Raw genomic sequence first — 18,750 nt, 5'->3', positions numbered from 1 at the left:
TTGAGAACAACAAGGCCAAAGGGACACAAATACATCATGCTCTTTTAAATGCAATGACAACCGCCATTTCCTCACATAACTGTTTTCTATTTTATCCTTTCAATCCCAAGAATCAGGGAAGATAACAGGATACTAAGAACTCCTGAATTAGAGGATCTAACATGAGCTATCAGCCAAACAAATTAAAATTTTCTAAAAAAGAAAACTCATTCTCACAAGCTAAGAATTTTTTAGTTTGTTTTGTTTTTCTGTTTCTTAGCAAATCACTCACCTCTCCCATCACCCCCATTCTCTGGTTTTTCACATTTGATTTCATTTTACAGATAGTTTACAGCTTATAATCCCATATTAGTTAATGTTTATGTGTTGTTCATGGTAGATTTTTCCAAGAAATAAAGAAGATGGGTATTGATGCAAAGACTGTCCAAGATTTTGTAAGGGGGGTTGTTAAATTTTCCATGGATGCTTGCTGTAAATGTGTAGAAAAACACCCTTTTGTTTTTGGTGTTGTGTTAGGTTTCTTCCTTCTGTATTTTTTAATTCCTTCTGTTTTCTACTTTCTGTTATTCACTTCTCCAGTTGTTTTCTGCATTGTTGTTTCCATCAAAATTTATTCCGCAACCCAAAATTGCAAACTCCAACAGATTAGTGTCAAAAGGGTTGATGAGAAATCATTTGTTGAATCCAAGTCTCCTCTGGCTGATCATCACGTTGTCCGTAGAAGTGGCGACAAGACGGTTATACAAAGTCGAAGAAGAAATTTCAAAGACAAGAACAATGAATGGGATGCAGAAGGTGGTAAGAAGGAGCAAAAGAGCCGGAGAACTCCTATTGATGCTTCAGTTGCTGAAAACCAGAAACTAGTCATGGAGGAGAGGGAAATTTCCAACCAAAATGCAGCTACTGCTGAAAATATTCAAGCACCAGAAGACTTGTTCAATGAAACTAGCTTGAATGAGGAGAAATTAAAAGAGACAAATGAGGAGAAAGAAAGTAGTAGTTTGGATCGCGGAGAAAGTCCATCCGGAAATGCAATTGCCGGTGGAGATGCTCAAGCACTTGAACAACACCAACCAACCTTGTATTCTCAACCTTCAATGGTTGATCTAATACACGATGAACTGGTTGACCAGTCTGAAAATATTGGTGGTGGCGAGTTGGAGGTGGAAAGTTCGTCTGATGATGCAGAAGATGAAGAAGAAGCACAACAGGAGAGGAATAAGGCTGTGGAATGGACGGAAGATGATCAACAGAACCTTATGGATCTTGGAGATTCAGAGCTGGAAAGAAACAAAAGGCTAGAAAGTCTTATTGCTAGAAGAAGAGCAAGGAAATTATTCAGGATGGCAGTTGAGAAAAGAGTTATAGACCCAGGCTGTGGTTCTCAAGGACAAATTGCTCCGATTTCTATATTGAGAAGTACCCTTCTGAATTGTCCTAGTAATGAATCTCTTGAAGGCCCTCATACACCAGGTTCGGCGCCTTCTGTTATGCTGCCATCAAGAAATCCGTTTGACATTCCCTATGATCCATTAGAAGAGAAACCAAATCTTATGTCAGACAGTTTCCAGCAAGAATTCTCAGCAGCTCACCGGAAGGATATGTTCTTTCCCAAACACGAGGGCTTGTGTTGGGGACCTTCTTTCTCATTAGAATCCCAGCAGGATCAAAACAATTCCAAGTCCTGTTCATATGCTGATGGGAAGAAGCATGAAGAGAGACTGAGATTCTCTAGATTCAGAACCTTTTCAGGTAAGACAAATTCCTTTTAATCTTCATCATTTACATTTGTACTAATAATAAAATGAAATGGATTATGACTTGTACTGAATCTTATATTTTGTTTTTCTTTTGCAGATATGAGTGCTCATGACCAGCTAATTGATAACTATTTGTGCCAAGGTCAAGCCTTGTTCCGGATGTTAAGTGCAACTGATCTTGTGGAAGTAGGAAGCCAGGCTTCCAAACAATCAAAAAAGGCAGAGGAACTCAAAGCTGGAGACAAAGAACCTGGCACTGGCATGGCAGGAATCCAAGAAGAGACAGATTTTCAGGACGTGGAGTCGAGATCAACTTATAGAAGTGAAGTTCATGGGGACACAAATTCAGCAAGAGATCACAGTAGTGAACTAGTTCATGAGGACACAGATTCAGCAAGAGATCACAGTAGTGAACAATGTTCACCGGCATCTGATGACGCCAGTGAATTGAGTTTCCATGGAAACCTTCCTACACATACAGAAATTTTAGAGGCAAGACCAGGTAAATTTCCTCAAAAGCTCAGTGACCGTGTCCAAAACTCTCTCACCTTTTCAGTTCCTGAAAACATAGCTTATAATGGAACTGCATATGATTCTAGTCCATCACCAGTTTACAAGCCAAAACTGGAGAACCGTTTCTTTTTTCGCGATAAGATGCCTTGTCCTAGCCCTGTCTATTCCATAGCTTCTGACTTGCAGGTGGAGGTCTCAGAACTTGGTTCCCCTCCACTGCCACCTGATGGAGCCATGTCACCTGCTGATATAGAATCCTTATATGATGGGGACGTCGAAAGGGAGATGATATTTGGCAGCGAAGAAATGTTTGGAGCCTCATCTCATCTATCAGGAATAGATGAATATGAATCAAGATCAAGAGAAGTTAATGAGGTCAGAGAGGATGATATCGTACAAGTAGGATTTTCTGCTATCAAGCAAAATCTCCAGGATCAGACTTCATCATTCACAAGTCCAGAACATGTTACTGATCAAGATATGAGTAGCACAAGTACATTGTCATCTTCAAGAAATATAATGCCCGAAAAAGATGAAGCTCATTCAAAGAACCCAAATAATAAAATCTCCGAAAATGCCAAACAAATAGGGGAAGAAGTACATAGGGTCCCTAAACTTTCAGATGCATTGCCACCTAAAATTCCACAAAAACCTCTGCACCCAATGAAAGAGTCAGTGCTTCACCAACCTTGTGGAGTTTATTCTGAGAAGCCACAGGTCAGTAAAAAAATATACTTAAATTGCTATTTTCTGTTATTTTCTCTTTTAAGATGAAGAATAGTAAGAAATTATGGCTTGGACTCACATTTCAAATTTTGGATAACAAATAGGAATTATCTAATCCCCCTCAAAAGTCAGCAACAGAAGGGAATGCTGTCTTTAATGCTGGTGATCAAGTAGTCCATCCAAAGAATGACGACATAGTAACCAAGAACATGGCTTTGACAGACCTGTCACAACCAGCTGAGAAAATTACTTCGGAATCTAGCAAGCACATTGAGAACAATTCTACTGACAAGCCCGCTGAGCAAAAAACTGTCTCAGAGCCTCAAGAAGAGACGAAAGAAAATAAAAGCACAACGTTTATCGGAAGAGATCCTGGAGAGCCAAATGAACCTGAAGACGTAGGGGAAATGTCGAAGATAACTGAGGCGAGAGACACTTTGCTATCAGTTCAAGACAGTAAAGATGAGCAAAGCATCACTGAAGGAGTTTCTGGGGTAAATCAGAGTTATGATAACCCCATTGTGCATCCCCGGCAGCCAATGGCATTTATTTCTGAGCAAATTTCTGCTCGCTCAAGTTCATGCTCATCTCCAAGGTCTGTATTACCAGGAAATATCCCAAAAGATCAAATACCCTCGTCACATGTGGATCGTCAGGTAAACGCCAATGTCCAGCAAACCATTGTGGATGGCATAGTCAGAAATAATTCAGGGGACGAAGTAGAACCTGAAAGCTTACCACTGACTGCTCCTCAGGATTCACAGCATTGGGTAGTGAATCCATTAAAATACCCATCAACTAGTAGCAGTTCCGGATTATCTGAGGTCAGTATACTGTAGTAACTGTTTTTCCTGATTACATAAGATAGTTGGATTTAGAGATGCACCTCGTATTGTACAGGAACCATCTGTTGAAGTTGTTGAAGGTAAATCAGAACCAGTGATCAATCCTGTGGCTGCTACTGTAAAATTAGAAGATGCTCATGAAACCGATCCAGGACCTGTCGATCATATTGAAGGAAAATCCCAAACTGTGCCTGACTGTAAAGCAGGCATTAGCTCACTAGAACCAGAAGAGAAAATTGAAAATTCAGATTTCCCTGGAACTATAGTGAAAGAAGAGGTGGGAACCATTCAGTATATTGTGAATTAGTTCTACTTGATTAGTTTTCAAATTTCAAGTACCATCGTCCTGTCTTCTTTTGATTGTTCATTCTTTGAGTTATTTCCTATTTAGATTCCATGTTATTTGGCATATCTTCGAGCATGCAAAAATCAATTTATCACAAAGATATAAAGAAATTAAACTAATGCATGCACCTCTTGTGACATTGAATAGGAAACCCCAAATTGTTCAGAAAAATCCACCAAAGAAGCCAACAACATCAGTGATCCAGCAGTCAATAAGAAAGAAGATAAGGAGGAGTTAAAATCTGTGGAAGGCAGTAAAAATGAACCCCAACTTCCTAGGGGGAAGCTGACAGAAAATGAAGTTACTGTTGGTCCATCAAACTCAATTGAAGGAAATGAGAATTATAGCGCCAGCAAGGCCAGAGAGGATATTATGCGCTTTACAGAACAAGTTACTTCTGAAGACAACTTAGAAGCAGTTAACCCAATTGAATCCAAAAATATCATGGAATATGAAGTTTCCAAACCCACAATAACAGCTGCTGAAACTGCATCGCAAGAGGTAATATGAAGTTATCATTATATTTTATATAATCTTTGTTCGCTAAGAAGACAATCTAAGCGAAGAAAACTTTAAATGTGAAAACTGTCACTGAGAGCACATAAGTGCAAGTCTTGGATTTCCTTGCTTCTCCTTTTCTCCAAGGAAATGAAAGGAAACATTTTCTTATAAGTACATGCTTTTGCTTCTTCTCTCTTGCTTTAAAAACGAATCTGTTATTGCATTTTTTTAATTTCATTTTCTGAAACTGAAAGATTACTAATGTTGGGATTCTGTGTCACTGGATAGGCACCATCTCACCCTGTTCAGCAGAATATCATGCACACATTGATTGAAATGAGCGACAAGATAACCTTGATTGATCCAGTGAATTTTGCGGACCAACCAGAGCCAATTAAGGCTATAGCTGAAGGTGATACAATGTACAATATGAAAGAAACAGAAACAGGTGCCAATGACAACATGAGCAACAATAATGAGGAGAATTTTGCAGACCAACCAAAGACAAGCAATGCTACAACTCAATTTGATATCTTGCAGAATGCCAATGAAACTTTAGGCAACGAGACTGGCAGCATGAATAGCTTGATTGATCAAGAACAAATTGCAGAACAACCAAGTCCAGTTAAGTCTCCAACAGAAGTTGATGTGATGCACAATATGAGCGAAACACTTCACACTGAAATGAGTAACAAGGAAAAAGCTTGATTGATCAAGAGCATGTTTTAGACCAACCAACCCCCGCTAAGGCTACAGCTGAGGTTGGCATCATAGAAAATGTGAGTGAAACAGTAGTCACCGAAATTATCAACAATAAAAGCTTGATTAATCAAGGGAATGTAGCAGACCAACCAATGTCAATGCCAATAGAATCTGATGTCAAGGCTCCAAACAAAGAAACAGATACAGCAAAATGAGGGGGAACATTGGATTGGCAGTTGAAGAGAAGGTCATATTTAGTTTACAGCATCCAGAATTGAAAGTTCTGTTAGGCATTGTACTGTAGAAGAGGTTTTTTCTTGTTTCCTTTCCTTTCAATTCAATTAACAGTATAGCAAAACTGGGGATTCCTCAGTTTTAGTTTCTTAATTGTTACCATTAGTTCTGTTAGGCATCAATGTGACCTACTTTTGAGTCACCCGTCTTTACAACTTGTGACTACTAAGTAATTTATTTCTCGTTAGAATGTAATGTTTCAAAGTGGAAACAGTTTTTGTTTTTTCTGCTCCCTATTTTAGGTGTTAATGAACTATAGTATGAGTCCTAAAACAAGTGGGGTTTGGCTTCAAATCAGAGGGATATTGAATTATTGCAGCCTTTGGTGGTCTTCTGTTTGGCTATGATATTGGCATTTTAGCTAGTTTCATATCCACATTTTTAACATTCAAAATGTTTTTTTTTTTTTCTTTTAACGTGTACCTTTAGAATACATACTCATGGCTTTATTTTGTTGATACTGATGTTGTAGAAGGAGTAACATTAATGGACCCTGATGTTTACATTAAGAAGCACCGAGCAAAAGAGAACAACTACTGCAAATATAAAAACCAATATCTCCAGCTCTCATCTTCACTCTACCTTGCGGCCATTGTGGCTAGCTTTGTTGCCTCCTTTGTTTGCAGGAAACTTGGCCGAAGGCCAACCGTTCAATTGGCTTCTGTGTTCTTTGGTTTGGGAACCATTTTGAATCCACGTTTTACGTGATATCAAATTTAAAAGTCTCATATTTGAATCCACGTTTTACGTGATATCAAATTTAAAAGTCTCATATTTGAATCCACGTTTTACGTGATAGCATCTATTAGACTCAAATATGAACCCGTATCGAGAACTTTGTTCAGTAATCAGTCGTTTTGTTTAGCAGTACTAACTTGATTTTGATCCTTGTTTCTTGTAGTATGCAATGGGGGTAATTCTTGCAATATATTCTAGATGCCGTCGAATTATGCTAAAATTATGGTGATCTTGGTGTGTGTATTTGTGGCTGGTTTTGCATGGTCATGGGTCCTTTTGGGTGGTTAATTGCATGTGAAATCTACCCACTATAGACTCGAAATGCGGGTTACTTTTTTGGTGCTAGCACAAACATGTTTTGCACCTTCATTATAGCTCAAGCTTTTGTCACAGTGCTGTGCCATATGCGATAGGGCATTTTCTTTTTCTTTGTTGTATGGCTTGTCACATCGGGAACTTTTGCTACCATCATGTTGCCTGAAACAAAGGGTACCCCCGTTGATGAAATAGTTGAGAAAGCATTGAAGAAGCACTGGTTTTGGAAGAGATATTTTAAAGATGACAGGAGGTGCAAGCAAGAGCAAGAAGAAGTTCAAGATAAAGCTGAAGATAAACCAGAGGAAAAGAGAGTTGAATAGGCTTACATTTATAGTTTGTTTTTCTGTTTTTGGTAGCTGTTTTTATCATTTGAACATCAATAAAAAGTTTCTATTTGTCAGGATAATTTAGGCAACAATTTAGATTCTGTAGAAGGAGAATGATATGTCAGGAAGTGTTCATGTTAATTCATTAGTTAACTGACTGTGACTCCCATTGCTTCACTTTTTTTTTTATATATTATTGTTAAAAATAATATATTATAAAAAGAGATGAAGATAGATGGTTATCAGATAAAGCACATTCTCGATTCTTTCAACCGAGAAGACTATTTTTAGTCAAAGATATGGCTCTCTCCGGCTTTCTATACAGCTGAAACTTGTTTTGTGATTTAGTTGGTTCATTTGATCAGATCAGCTACTAACTGGAGGCCATGGACTGCATATACAAGAACCCAGATGCCCACATAGAGGATCGTATCAAAGACCTTCTCTCTCGCATGACCTTGAAAGAGAAAATTGGTCAAATGACTCAGATTGAGCGTGAAGTTTCCACTCCCTCAGCCCTAAGAGACTTCTTCATCGGTACGCTTCTGTCTCTTTCGCTTATCAATTTATAGCAACACGCTTTAAAGATACTGATATCTTAGTTTTAAAATCCGGACATAAATTGTGGTTAGTAATTTGTTAAAGACAAAATTTCTCTTTATCAAACTCCTTGAAACATAAGTTTAAAGAAGCAAACAGAAGGGGTTTTTGCTGAACTGGTCCTGTTAGAAGTTATATAAGAATTCGTACTATTTTCTCTTTTAACAAAGTCTTTCATTTAAGTTCGGATTTACAAAAATACACATGTTTTGAGGCATTGTATGGAATATTTTGCAGGGAGTATACAGAGTGCACCAGGAAGTGGACCATTTGAGAATGCATTGTCGTCTGATTGGGCGGATATGGTTGATGGATTCCAGAAGTCAGCACTTGAATCCAGGCTTGGGATTCCGCTCATTTATGGGATTGATGCAGTTCATGGTAACAATAGCATCCATGGTGCTACCAAATTTCCTCACAATATTGGCCTTGGAGCTACAAGGTTAGTTTCAATCACTGGACCCAAATATTTGAATTGCGGATAAGACTCCACCTATAATGGTTCAAGTGTTAGCAAAAGGTTAAAGCAGCAAGTGCACTAAGACTTGATGAAATATATCCCTATTTTGTTTCTTCGAGTTTTTGGTAAGGTTGTCACTGTTGCTGCTCCTTGATTCGGATGAATTGCAATCTGTGACAGAGATGGAGACTTGGCGCGAAGGATTGGAGCTGCAACAGCTCTTGAAGTTAGGGCAACTGGCATTCATTATACTTTTGCTCCCTGTATAGCGGTAAGTCCAAATGTTACTGGTCGCACTTCTTTATACATAATTATGTTGTCTTCAACTTGTTAGTTGAATTGATTTTTCATCACTAGTAATGAGCTTTACATGTTATATAGCGAGCTAGACTGGGAGAACATCCTTCATATATATGTTAGACAAACATTGACTACCTTAATTTCCAACCTTTTTGTTCTTGGACTTATTCTTGTTCCACCTTTCACCAAAACTATTAGACATTTGATTGATGAAGTCATTTATCTTCATTGCACAAGATCAAATTCTTTTTTTATTCTCTTTTCTCTCGTATGTTCCAGATTATCTGCTGGATAAATTTGTAGTTTGAGGTGCACATGCAATGTAATATGAAATGTTACCTATCAAAACTACAATGAAAATTTATTAAATAATAACTTGAGAGAAATGTAACTGATGGTTTCATTTATATGTGTGGACATGTTATCAACTATCATGTAGAATCTGGTCAGAACTGATATTCCTTTCAGATGTGAGATTTATAATTGTAATTATAGATGTCCTTAAAGAGATCTGAATCATGAATTCCAGCAATTGAAAAACTATCATAACTTGAGATAATCCATTTGCTTGTAGTATATCTTATTCTCTTTATTCTTTCTTAAGAATCATTCTTTTGGCATGATTCGATTTTTTCCTGAGCAAGCTTATTTGGCTCTGTCAGGTATGCAAAGATCCCAGATGGGGAAGATGTTATGAGAGTTATGGTGAAGACACAGACATCGTTAGAAAGATGACTCCCATTGTCTCAGGATTACAGGGAGAGCCACCAAAAGGACACCCCAATGGCTACCCTTTCATGGCTGGAAGGTAGAGAGAAATCGCCATCTAATAACTTTCTTTTCCACATCTTCTGTAATCATACAAATATGTTTTAAGTGAGCCTCGTGATCAATGAATTCTATCTTTTTCATCATTATTCAATTTCGGATTTAATATACACTGATCAGGAAAAGGATTTAGAAGTTCCTTTTACATTTCTGTTTCTTGAATAAACATACTACATCTCTTAGCTTCTGCAGTCACTCTTAATTCTGTTCTACCCCATAATTTAATGTGCCTTGTCCATTTGAAAATGTGCTCATTAATTTACTTGATGTGATTCCAGAAACAATATTATTGCATGTGCTAAGCATTTTGTTGGAGATGGAGGTACTGTGAGAGGTAAAAATGAAGGAGATACAATTTTGCCTTATGATGATTTGGAGAAAGTTCATATGGCACCTTATCTGGACTGTATTTCACAAGGAGTTTGCACTGTCATGGCATCATATTCTAGTTGGAATGGAAGCAAACTTCACGGTGACCATTTTCTCCTGACACAAGTTTTGAAAAATAAGCTAGGATTTAAGGTAGACAAGTCAACCCTGATTGTATTTATTTATTAATCTATCTTGGAAATTCCACAGATCTTCTGTCAGAGTGTGATGCTACATCCAATTATATTAGAATATGATGCAGCAGATCATTATTCATTCAAATTCTTGGAGTGTTAATATCTTGATCTGGTCTTCTGCTTGCAGGGTTTTCTGATTTCAGATTGGGAAGGTATTGATGAACTTACCATACCTTATGGATCAAACTATCGCCAATGTATTTCCACTGCTGTTAATGCTGGAATTGACATGGTAGAGTCTAACTCCAAAAAGTCTAATTGTAGGTAGTTCTTTTTTTTCATGCCACCATTTTCCTGACTCAGAAAATATGCAGGTCATGGTTCCTCATAGATTCAAACAATTTGTGGACGATTTGACATTTCTGGTGGAATCAGGAGAGGTACCAATGTCCAGGATTGATGATGCTGTTGAGCGAATACTGAGAGTGAAGTTTCTTGCTGGTGTATTTGAGTATCCCTTTTGTGATAGATCTTTGCTCGATATTGTTGGTTGCAAGGTAACTTTAAAGAATTCAGCACATATTTTAGTTACCCGATTGCATGTTGCTGGTTTTTTTTGTTACTAGAAGAAACAATTTCTCTCAGATCTCAGTCTCACCAGGCTAAATTATTTCAACCTTGTTAATACTCCTGTTGTTTCCTCAAAAAGTCCAATTACTTATGCTTTCACCAAATTGTGAATCCGTGATTCCCCAGCAAATGTTTCTGCTGAATCATGGCAACCTTCCAGATGAAATAAGCAGGTTTTAGAGAATAAAGAAACAGAAGAGTTGCCTTCTTCTTTTTCTTTTTCATTGTTTCTGTTCCAATGTTATGATATCATGAAGTGTATATATTAACAAAAACTGAGTCTGAGAATTGATATCAAGTCCAATGTTTTTCTGCAGCTGCATAGAGAACTAGCTCGCGAAGCAGTTCGCAAGTCTTTGGTTCTTTTAAAGAATGGAAAGAATCCGAAGAAACCTTTTCTTCCATTAGACAGAAATGCTAAAAGAATTCTTGTCACTGGAACACATGCTAAAGATCTTGGCTATCAATGTGGAGGATGGACAAAAACTAAGTATGGACTTAGCGGTGGTATTACAATTGGTAGGCAGTTTTATGGCTAATTTCCTCCCGTAAATTACATGATACAAGCTTTACTTACAAGTTATTTCATTTTCAGGCACAAGCATTTTGGAAGCAATCAAAGAAGCAGTCAGAGACAAAACAGAAGTGATTTACGAGCAATATCCTTCTCCCCATACCTTAGAAAGACAAGATTTTTCTTTCGCCATTGTAGCTTTTGGTGAAGAACCATACGCAGAAAATGGTGGTGATAATGCTGAACTTGTAATCCCCGTCAAAGGAAGTGAAGTAATAAACTCAGTCGCGGAAAGAATCCCGGCGTTGGCAATTCTGATATCTGGAAGACCCTTGACTGTGGAGCCACAGTTGTTGGAAAAATTAGATGCTTTTGTTGCTGCTTGGCTTCCTGGAAGTGAAGGAAGCGGAATTGCAGATGTTATCTTCGGAGATTATGATTTCACGGGCCAACTCCCAGTTACATGGTTTAGAGGAGTTGAACAGCTACCAATGAATGCTTCAGATAATGCTTATGATCCATTGTTTCCTCTCGATTTTGGGTTGACATACAAATACTAGGTTTATAATCCAATCTCACAACTCCTGACGTGATAGTTTTTCATTAGTCAGTTCGTAAAATGGGTTCCGTCTGCTTGTATGGGTTTCGTCTACCCATTTGAGTGTTAATCCATAACGAGTTGTTATGTCGGGGGTTGTGAAAGGTGATAATTTGTCATTAATCAGCTAGCGAAATAGATCCTGTTTACTTGTATAGGTCTTGTCTACTTATTTGTGAGTTAATCAATGACGAGTTGCCATATTAGGAATTGTGAGAGAAAGTTGTGAATCTAGTCAATAATACGTAGATTGACTGTTAACCGTTTGTTCAAACATGATTTCCACGAATTACATTGACCCCCCTGGGGTTTGGGTCTATTTCAAGATCCTATCATTTCAAATACTGGTATTTACCCCCACTAAGAAAACTGATGTTAATGAAAATCAAACACTAGAGGGGCAAAATAGACTTTTCAGGATTGGTCAATAGTTTAATAATTAATATTACATTTTGTATTTACAATATCTTACTATTCAATTAAAGAATTAAGGTCATGTTTGCTTGGGTTGGTTCATAGTAGTGGCATAAAAAATAGGAATCTTATTTCTACTTTTCCTTCCAAATTTGAGGGGAATGGCATCCATTACCCGTAATGGGCGTAAAAAATGTCCAATTTACCCTTTTTTTTTAATTTGTAATTTCTCATTTACCATTAAATCAATATATTTTAAATTTAAATTATTTTATTAAAATAATTATTATTATATCAGTAATACTACACTACAAACACTTCTCATTAATTTTCTCTCACAAACGTAATATGTCAACTCATAATGGATTCCGTCTGCTCAACAATGGGTCTCATCTAGCCAAATACGAGTTGTCACGTCAACGTTTGTGAGAGAAAGTTGTAAAATTTGTTTGTCAACCTATCTTTATTCTTATTATATTTCATTGATTATCCCTTATTATCAGAACCGATACTATTGTCGTTACCAGTGCAATTGTCGATAGTGTTGTTGTCCTCGATTGACAAATTTACGCCACGTTATCGACGTCACCTATGACACTTGATGAATCAAAGATCGCTAATATGTCCAACTAGGCATATCCCAACCTCCAATAATCGTCATAATGACGTCACGTGCAGTGATCGTCGATCACAACCTTCGTGTGACATCTTTGTGACAATTATCGGAGGGTGGGATCTGCCCAATTGGTGACACCAACAATGTGGCAGAAATTAGTTGGTCGGCGAGTTTCACCGATGTTGACCAGTTGATATATTTTTTTGGAAAGATTTTGAAATTTTATATTATAACCTAATTACAAGCAAATAATGTAATAATATTCTATTCATTCCATTAAGCCTCCCGTGGCACCCTCTTTATTGGCCTCTGTTTTTATTGACCACCTCTGTTAATAATCAAGTAAATCGAACTTAAAACTTCTTAAATTATACATCTAAAAGTCCTAATTGATAATTCAGTCATCCCGTGATGGTTCATTCATAATATTTTCATTCCATTGATTCTTAATCCATAAACCTAACATGGCCCGTTGTTAATAAATTATATTAAGAGTGGGGTTTGAAAATTGCAACAACAGAACTTGAGTTTTACTCATAACACAGAAAAATCAAAGTTGTCGCAGCCGCGTCAACCATAACATACAATCTAAAACCTGTATAAACGTATAAAGAATCAGGATTCAATCTTTTACCTGTTGTCTGTGTTGGAGTTGTCGACTACTTCATTATTAATGGGTAACGGAGACGAACTTGGGGGTTCCGTTGGCGTTTTTGGGCTTTTCCATGTATAACTGCTATAGGATTTCTTTTAAGTTACTAATTCTTCTTTGGGTTGGGCTTAGGAATAAGAATCCTTGTAAAACTAGGTTTAATCTCTTAAACCTAGTATATAAACATACTTTTCTCTTGTTATGGGTATGAGAGCAATTCATTCATTGTAAACGAGAGAGGTGAGACATATTGCAATAATATTGACTCAGCTGGATATAACCTATATTGGATGAACCAGGATAAATCACACGTATTATTTTCTTTGTTGACTGTTTGTTTTATTTTACTATTATATTTTGTTTGTGTTGTTGTCTCTATTTCATTCTGTCTGCATATTTAAATCCAGACCAGAGATTGGGTTTATAGAAAAGCAAAAACATTAGCAGAACAGAGCTCATTTCATGACAACTGAAACTAGAAGTTTGAAATTATCAACTGTACATGGCAATAAAGAGAAAAAATATATATTTGAGAAAAGAGAATTCAAGCATTAGAATAGAAGCAGAATGTAAATGAAGAGACAAAACAGAGCTCTAGGAAATTATGCAGAGTTAACTTCCATGAAAATGCAAGGCCGGGCTGACGGCTAGTTTTTTGAAGCCAACAGTAACATTTATATGGCGGTCCTTCAACGGTAAAGAAACTGAGTTCCTTACGAGGGTTCGTGGAAGTTCATGAGGAATGATGTGGTGCTTCATTGCCATGGCATCACTAATTATTTGGAAAATTATTCAAGAGAGAAACAGTCAAATGACTCGAGTCAAATATGGACTTAGCATTTGAAAGTTAGTCTTTTTCTGCTTGGAATATTCATTTTTTTTAGTTATAAAAATATCGACGATTTGTCAACTTATCTTCTCTGAATGTTGGTTCTGACTTCCAAGTCTGATGGCCATGACTCATGACCACCAAAGCTTTTACAACCCTCGGTTTGACTTAACAGAATTACTGATGTCCATCTGCGCCGTTATTACCATTTTAACTACCAAACTCTTCCGCTATTTATCTTCTGTTCCCACAATCCATAGAATTAGTGATATCTTCATTTCTTCATCAGCCATCTGGTCTTTACTATTGTAGTGAAGAAGAAGCGAAGATCACCAAGAGGCCAGCCATGGACTGTATTTACAAGAACCCAAATGCCCAAATAGAGGATCGTATCAAAGACCTTCTCTCTCGCATGACCTTGAAAGAAAAAATTGGTCAAATGACTCAGATTGAGCGTGGAGTCGCCACTCCCGAGGCCCTTAAAGACCTCTCCATCGGTAAGGACACTTCTCTTATACATTTATGTATATGTTCTAGTGTTGGTTTGTTCTTTGAGGCATTTATTCATGCATTTGGTTCACTTCTTTTTTTTTTTTTTTTTTGGGGGGGGGGGGGTTTTGTAGGGAGTATACTCAGCGCCGGAGGGAGTGGACCCTTTGAGAATGCGTTGTCGTCTGATTGGGCGGATATGGTTGACAGGTACCAAAAGTCAGCACTTGAGTCCAGGCTTGGGATTCCGCTCATTTATGGGATTGATGCTGTTCATGGTAACAATAGCATCTACGGTGCCACTATATTTCCTCACAATATTGGCCTTGGAGCCACAAGGTTAGTTTCATTTTTATAAGGGAAAATCAAGTAACCATTGGACCCAAGTATTTGAATTGATGGATAAGACTCCACCTATAATGGTTCAACTGTTAGCAAAGGTTAAAGCAGCAAGTGCATTAAGACTTGATGAAATATATCCCTCTTTTGTTTCTTCAAGTTTTTGGTAAGGTTGTCACAGTTGCTGCTCCTTGATTCTGATGAATTGCAATCTGTGACAGAGATGGAGATTTGGCGCGAAGGATTGGAGCTGCAACAGCTCTTGAAGTTAGGGCAAGTGGCATTCATTATACTTTTGCTCCCTGTATAGCTGTAAGTGGAAATGTTACTGGTCGCTCTTCTTCATACATTAATTATGTTGTCTTCAACTTGTTAGTTGAATTGATTTTTCATCACGAGTAATGAGCTTTACATGTTATATAGTGAGCTAGACTGGAAGAAGATCCTTCATATTTGTTAAGACAAACATTGAGTACCTTAATTTCCAACCTTTTTGTTCTCGGACTTATTCTTGTTCCACCTTTTACCAAAACTATTAGACATTTGATTGATGAAGTTATTTATCTTCATTGCACAAGGTCAAATTCTTTTTTTATTCTCTTTTCTCTCGCATGTTCCAGATTATTTGCTGGATTAATTTGTTGGTTGATGTGCACGTGCAATGTAATATGAGATCTTACCTATCAAAACTACAAGGAAAAATTATCAAATAATAACTTGAGAGAAATGTAACTGATGCTTTCATTTATATGTATGGACATGTTATCAACTATCTTGTAGAATCTGGTACGAACTGGTATTCCTTTCAGATGTGAGATTTATAATTGTAATTATAGATGTCCTTAAAGAGATCTGAATCATGAATTCCAGCAATTGAAAAACTATCATAACTTGAGATAATCCATTTGCTTGTAGTATATCTTATTCTCTTTATTCTTTCTTAAGAATCATTCTTTTGGCGTGATTCGATTTTTTCCTGAGCAAGCTTATTTGGCTCTGTCAGGTATGCAAAGATCCCAGATGGGGAAGATGTTATGAGAGTTATGGTGAAGACACAGACATCGTTAGAAAGATGACTCCCATTGTCTCAGGATTACAGGGAGAGCCACCAAAAGGACACCCCAATGGCTACCCTTTCATGGCTGGAAGGTAGAGAGAAATCGCCATCTAATAACTTTCTTTTCCACATCTTTTGTAATCATACAAATATGTTTTAAGTGAGCCTCGTGATCAATGAATTCTATCTTTTTCATCATTATTCAATTTCGGATTTAATATACACTGATCAGGAAAAGGATTTAGAAGTTCCTTTTACATTTCTGTTTCTTGAATAAACATACTACATCTCTTAGCTTCTGCAGTCACTCTTAATTCTGTTCTACCCCATAATTTAATGTGCCTTGTCCATTTGAAAATGTGCTCATTAATTTACTTGATGTGATTCCAGAAACAATATTATTGCATGTGCTAAGCATTTTGTTGGAGATGGAGGTACTGTGAGAGGTAAAAATGAAGGAGATACAATTTTGCCTTATGATGATTTGGAGAAAGTTCATATGGCACCTTATCTGGACTGTATTTCACTAGGAGTTTGCACTGTCATGGCATCATATTCTAGTTGGAATGGAAGCAAACTTCACGGTGACCATTTTCTCCTGACACAAGTTTTGAAAAATAAGCTAGGATTTAAGGTAGACAAGTCAACCCTGATTGTATTTATTTATTAATCTATCTTGGAAATTCCACAGATCTTCTGTCAGAGTGTGATGCTACATCCAATTATATTAGAATATGATGCAGCAGATCATTATTCATTCAAATTCTTGGAGTGTTAATATCTTGATCTGGTCTTCTGCTTGCAGGGTTTTCTGATTTCAGATTGGGAAGGTATTGATGAACTTACCATACCTTATGGACCAAACTATCGCCAATGTATTTCCACTGCTGTTAATGCTGGAATTGACATGGTAGAGTCTAACTCCAAAAAGTCTAATTGTAGGTAGTTCTTTTTTTTCATGCCACCATTTTCCTGACTCAGAAAATATGCAGGTCATGGTTCCTCATAGATTCAAACAATTTGTGGACGATTTGACATTTCTGGTGGAATCAGGAGAGGTACCAATGTCCAGGATTGATGATGCTGTTGAGCGAATACTGAGAGTGAAGTTTCTTGCTGGTGTATTTGAGTATCCCTTTTGTGATAGATCTTTGCTCGATATTGTTGGTTGCAAGGTAACTTTAAAGAATTCAGCACATATTTTAGTTACCCCATTGCATGTTGCTGGTTTTTTTTGTTACTAGAAGAAACAATTTCTCTCAGATCTCAGTCTCACCAGGCTAAATTATTTCAACCTTGTTAATACTCCTGTTGTTTCCTCAAAAAGTCCAATTACTTATGCTTTCACCAAATTGTGAATCCGTGAATCCCCAGCAAATGTTTCTGCTGAATCATGGCAACCTTCCAGATGAAATAAGCAGGTTTTAGAGAATAAAGAAACAGAAGAGTTGCCTTCTTCTTTTTCTTTTTCATTGTTTCTGTTCCAATGTTATGATATCATGAAGTGTATATATTAACAAAAACTGAGTCTGAGAATTGATATCAAGTCCAATGTTTTTCTGCAGCTGCATAGAGAACTAGCTCGCGAAGCAGTTCGCAAGTCTTTGGTTCTTCTAAAGAATGGAAAGAATCCGAAGAAACCTTTTCTTCCATTAGACAGAAATTCTAGAAGAATTCTTGTCACTGGAACACATGCTAATGATCTTGGCTGTCAATGTGGAGGATGGACAAAAACTAAGTATGGACTTAGCGGCGGTATTACAGTTGGTAGGCAGTTTTATGGCTATTTTCCTTCCCATAAATTACATGATACAACCATTACTTACAAGTTATTTCATTTTCAGGCACAAGCATTTTGGAAGCAATCAAAGAAGCAGTCGGAGACAAAACAGAAGTGATTTACGAGCAATATCCTTCTCCCCATACCTTAGAAAGACAAGATTTTTCTTTCGCCATTGTAGCTTTTGGTGAAGAACCATATGCAGAAAATGGTGGTGATAACGCGGAACTTGTAATCCCCGTCAAAGGAAGTGAAGTAATAAACTCAGTCGCGGAAAGAATCCCGACGTTGGCAATTCTGATATCTGGAAGACCCTTAACTGTGGAGCCACAGTTGTTGGAAAAATTAGAAGTTTTTGTTGCTGCTTGGCTTCCTGGAAGTGAAGGAAGGGGAATTGCAGATGTTATCTTCGGAGATTATGATTTCACGGGCCAACTCCCAGTTACATGGTTTAGAGGAGTTGAACAGCTACCAATGAATGCTTATGATCCATTGTTTCCTCTCGATTTTGGGTTGACATACAAATAAGTAGATGAGTAATGTTAGGTCCATAGTTTAATCTCACAACTTTCGACGTGACAGTTTGTCATTAGTTAGCTTATAAAACGGGTTTTGTTTGCTTGTATGGGTTTCGTCTACCCATTTGCGAGCTAACCAATAACGAGTTATCATATCAGGGGTTGTAAGAGGTGACAGTTTGTCATTTGTCAGCTAGCGAAATGGGTCCCGTTTACCCATTTGCGAGTTAACCAATGACGAGTTGTTATGTCAGGAGTTGTGATAATACGTAGATTGATTGTTATCTGTTTGTTCAAACACGATTTCCATGAATTACATTGAACCCCCTGGGGTTTGGGTCTATTACAAGATCCTATCATTTCAAATACTGGTATCTGACCCCAATAAGAAAACTGATGTTAATGAAAATCAAACACTAGAGGGGCAAAATAGACTTTTCAGGATGGGTCAATAGTTTAATAATTAATATTACATTTTATATTTACAATATCTTACTATTCAATTAAAGAATTAAGGTCATGTTTGCTTGGGTTGGTTCATAGTAGTGGCA

The 18,750-nt window shown here is 37.2% G+C and overlaps 4 protein-coding genes and 1 pseudogene across 8 annotated transcripts; all 5 read left to right on the top strand.

Annotated features, from left to right (window-relative positions):
• Positions 1–401: 401 nt before the first annotated feature.
• On the top strand, positions 402–5,399 carry LOC116136147. Its single transcript, XM_031421849.1, has 6 exons — positions 402–1,752; positions 1,858–2,990; positions 3,104–3,823; positions 3,900–4,121; positions 4,338–4,691; positions 4,980–5,399. The coding sequence occupies exons 1-6, from the start codon at positions 402–404 to the stop codon at positions 5,397–5,399; spliced, it is 4,200 nt and encodes a 1,399-aa protein (XP_031277709.1).
• Positions 5,400–6,173: 774 nt separating this feature from the next.
• LOC116136146 lies at positions 6,174–7,198 on the top strand (annotated as a pseudogene).
• Positions 7,199–7,333: 135 nt separating this feature from the next.
• On the top strand, positions 7,334–8,301 carry LOC116136216 (lysosomal beta glucosidase-like). Its single transcript, XM_031421932.1, has 2 exons — positions 7,334–7,606; positions 7,907–8,301. The coding sequence occupies exons 1-2, from the start codon at positions 7,456–7,458 to the stop codon at positions 8,152–8,154; spliced, it is 399 nt and encodes a 132-aa protein (XP_031277792.1). The 5' UTR covers positions 7,334–7,455; the 3' UTR covers positions 8,155–8,301.
• LOC116136145 (beta-glucosidase BoGH3B-like) lies at positions 8,168–11,467 on the top strand. The gene is made up of 8 exons (XM_031421848.1): positions 8,168–8,178; positions 8,310–8,400; positions 9,092–9,237; positions 9,536–9,779; positions 9,951–10,055; positions 10,138–10,320; positions 10,711–10,900; positions 10,989–11,467. Exons 1-8 carry the CDS (start codon positions 8,168–8,170, stop codon positions 11,465–11,467), a joined length of 1,449 nt encoding a protein of 482 aa, XP_031277708.1.
• A 2,774-nt stretch (positions 11,468–14,241) lies between these two features.
• Positions 14,242–18,521, top strand: LOC116136213 (beta-glucosidase BoGH3B-like). Of its 5 annotated transcripts, XM_031421928.1 has the most exons (10): positions 14,242–14,513; positions 14,640–14,844; positions 15,066–15,156; positions 15,848–15,993; positions 16,292–16,347; positions 16,432–16,535; positions 16,707–16,811; positions 16,894–17,076; positions 17,467–17,668; positions 17,746–18,521. In XM_031421928.1, exons 1-10 carry the CDS (start codon positions 14,363–14,365, stop codon positions 18,207–18,209), a joined length of 1,707 nt encoding a protein of 568 aa, XP_031277788.1. In that variant the 5' UTR covers positions 14,242–14,362; the 3' UTR covers positions 18,210–18,521. The 5 variants fall into 5 exon arrangements, 4 of the variants coding, with proteins under 4 accessions (XP_031277788.1, XP_031277787.1, XP_031277786.1 ...); XR_004128997.1 differs by lacking the exon at positions 17,746–18,521 and adding an exon at positions 17,250–17,322 and having other exon boundaries at positions 16,292–16,535; positions 17,467–17,566; XM_031421927.1 differs by having other exon boundaries at positions 16,292–16,535; positions 17,467–17,656.
• The last annotated feature ends 229 nt before the right edge of the window (positions 18,522–18,750 follow it).

The sequence above is a fragment of the Pistacia vera genome, unplaced genomic scaffold (genome assembly GCF_008641045.1).
Source record: "Pistacia vera cultivar Batoury unplaced genomic scaffold, PisVer_v2 Contig31, whole genome shotgun sequence".
Lineage (NCBI taxonomy): Eukaryota > Viridiplantae > Streptophyta > Magnoliopsida > Sapindales > Anacardiaceae > Pistacia > Pistacia vera.
The sequence above is the reverse complement of the archived record's forward strand: the minus strand, read 5'-3'. Positions and strand labels throughout refer to the sequence as shown.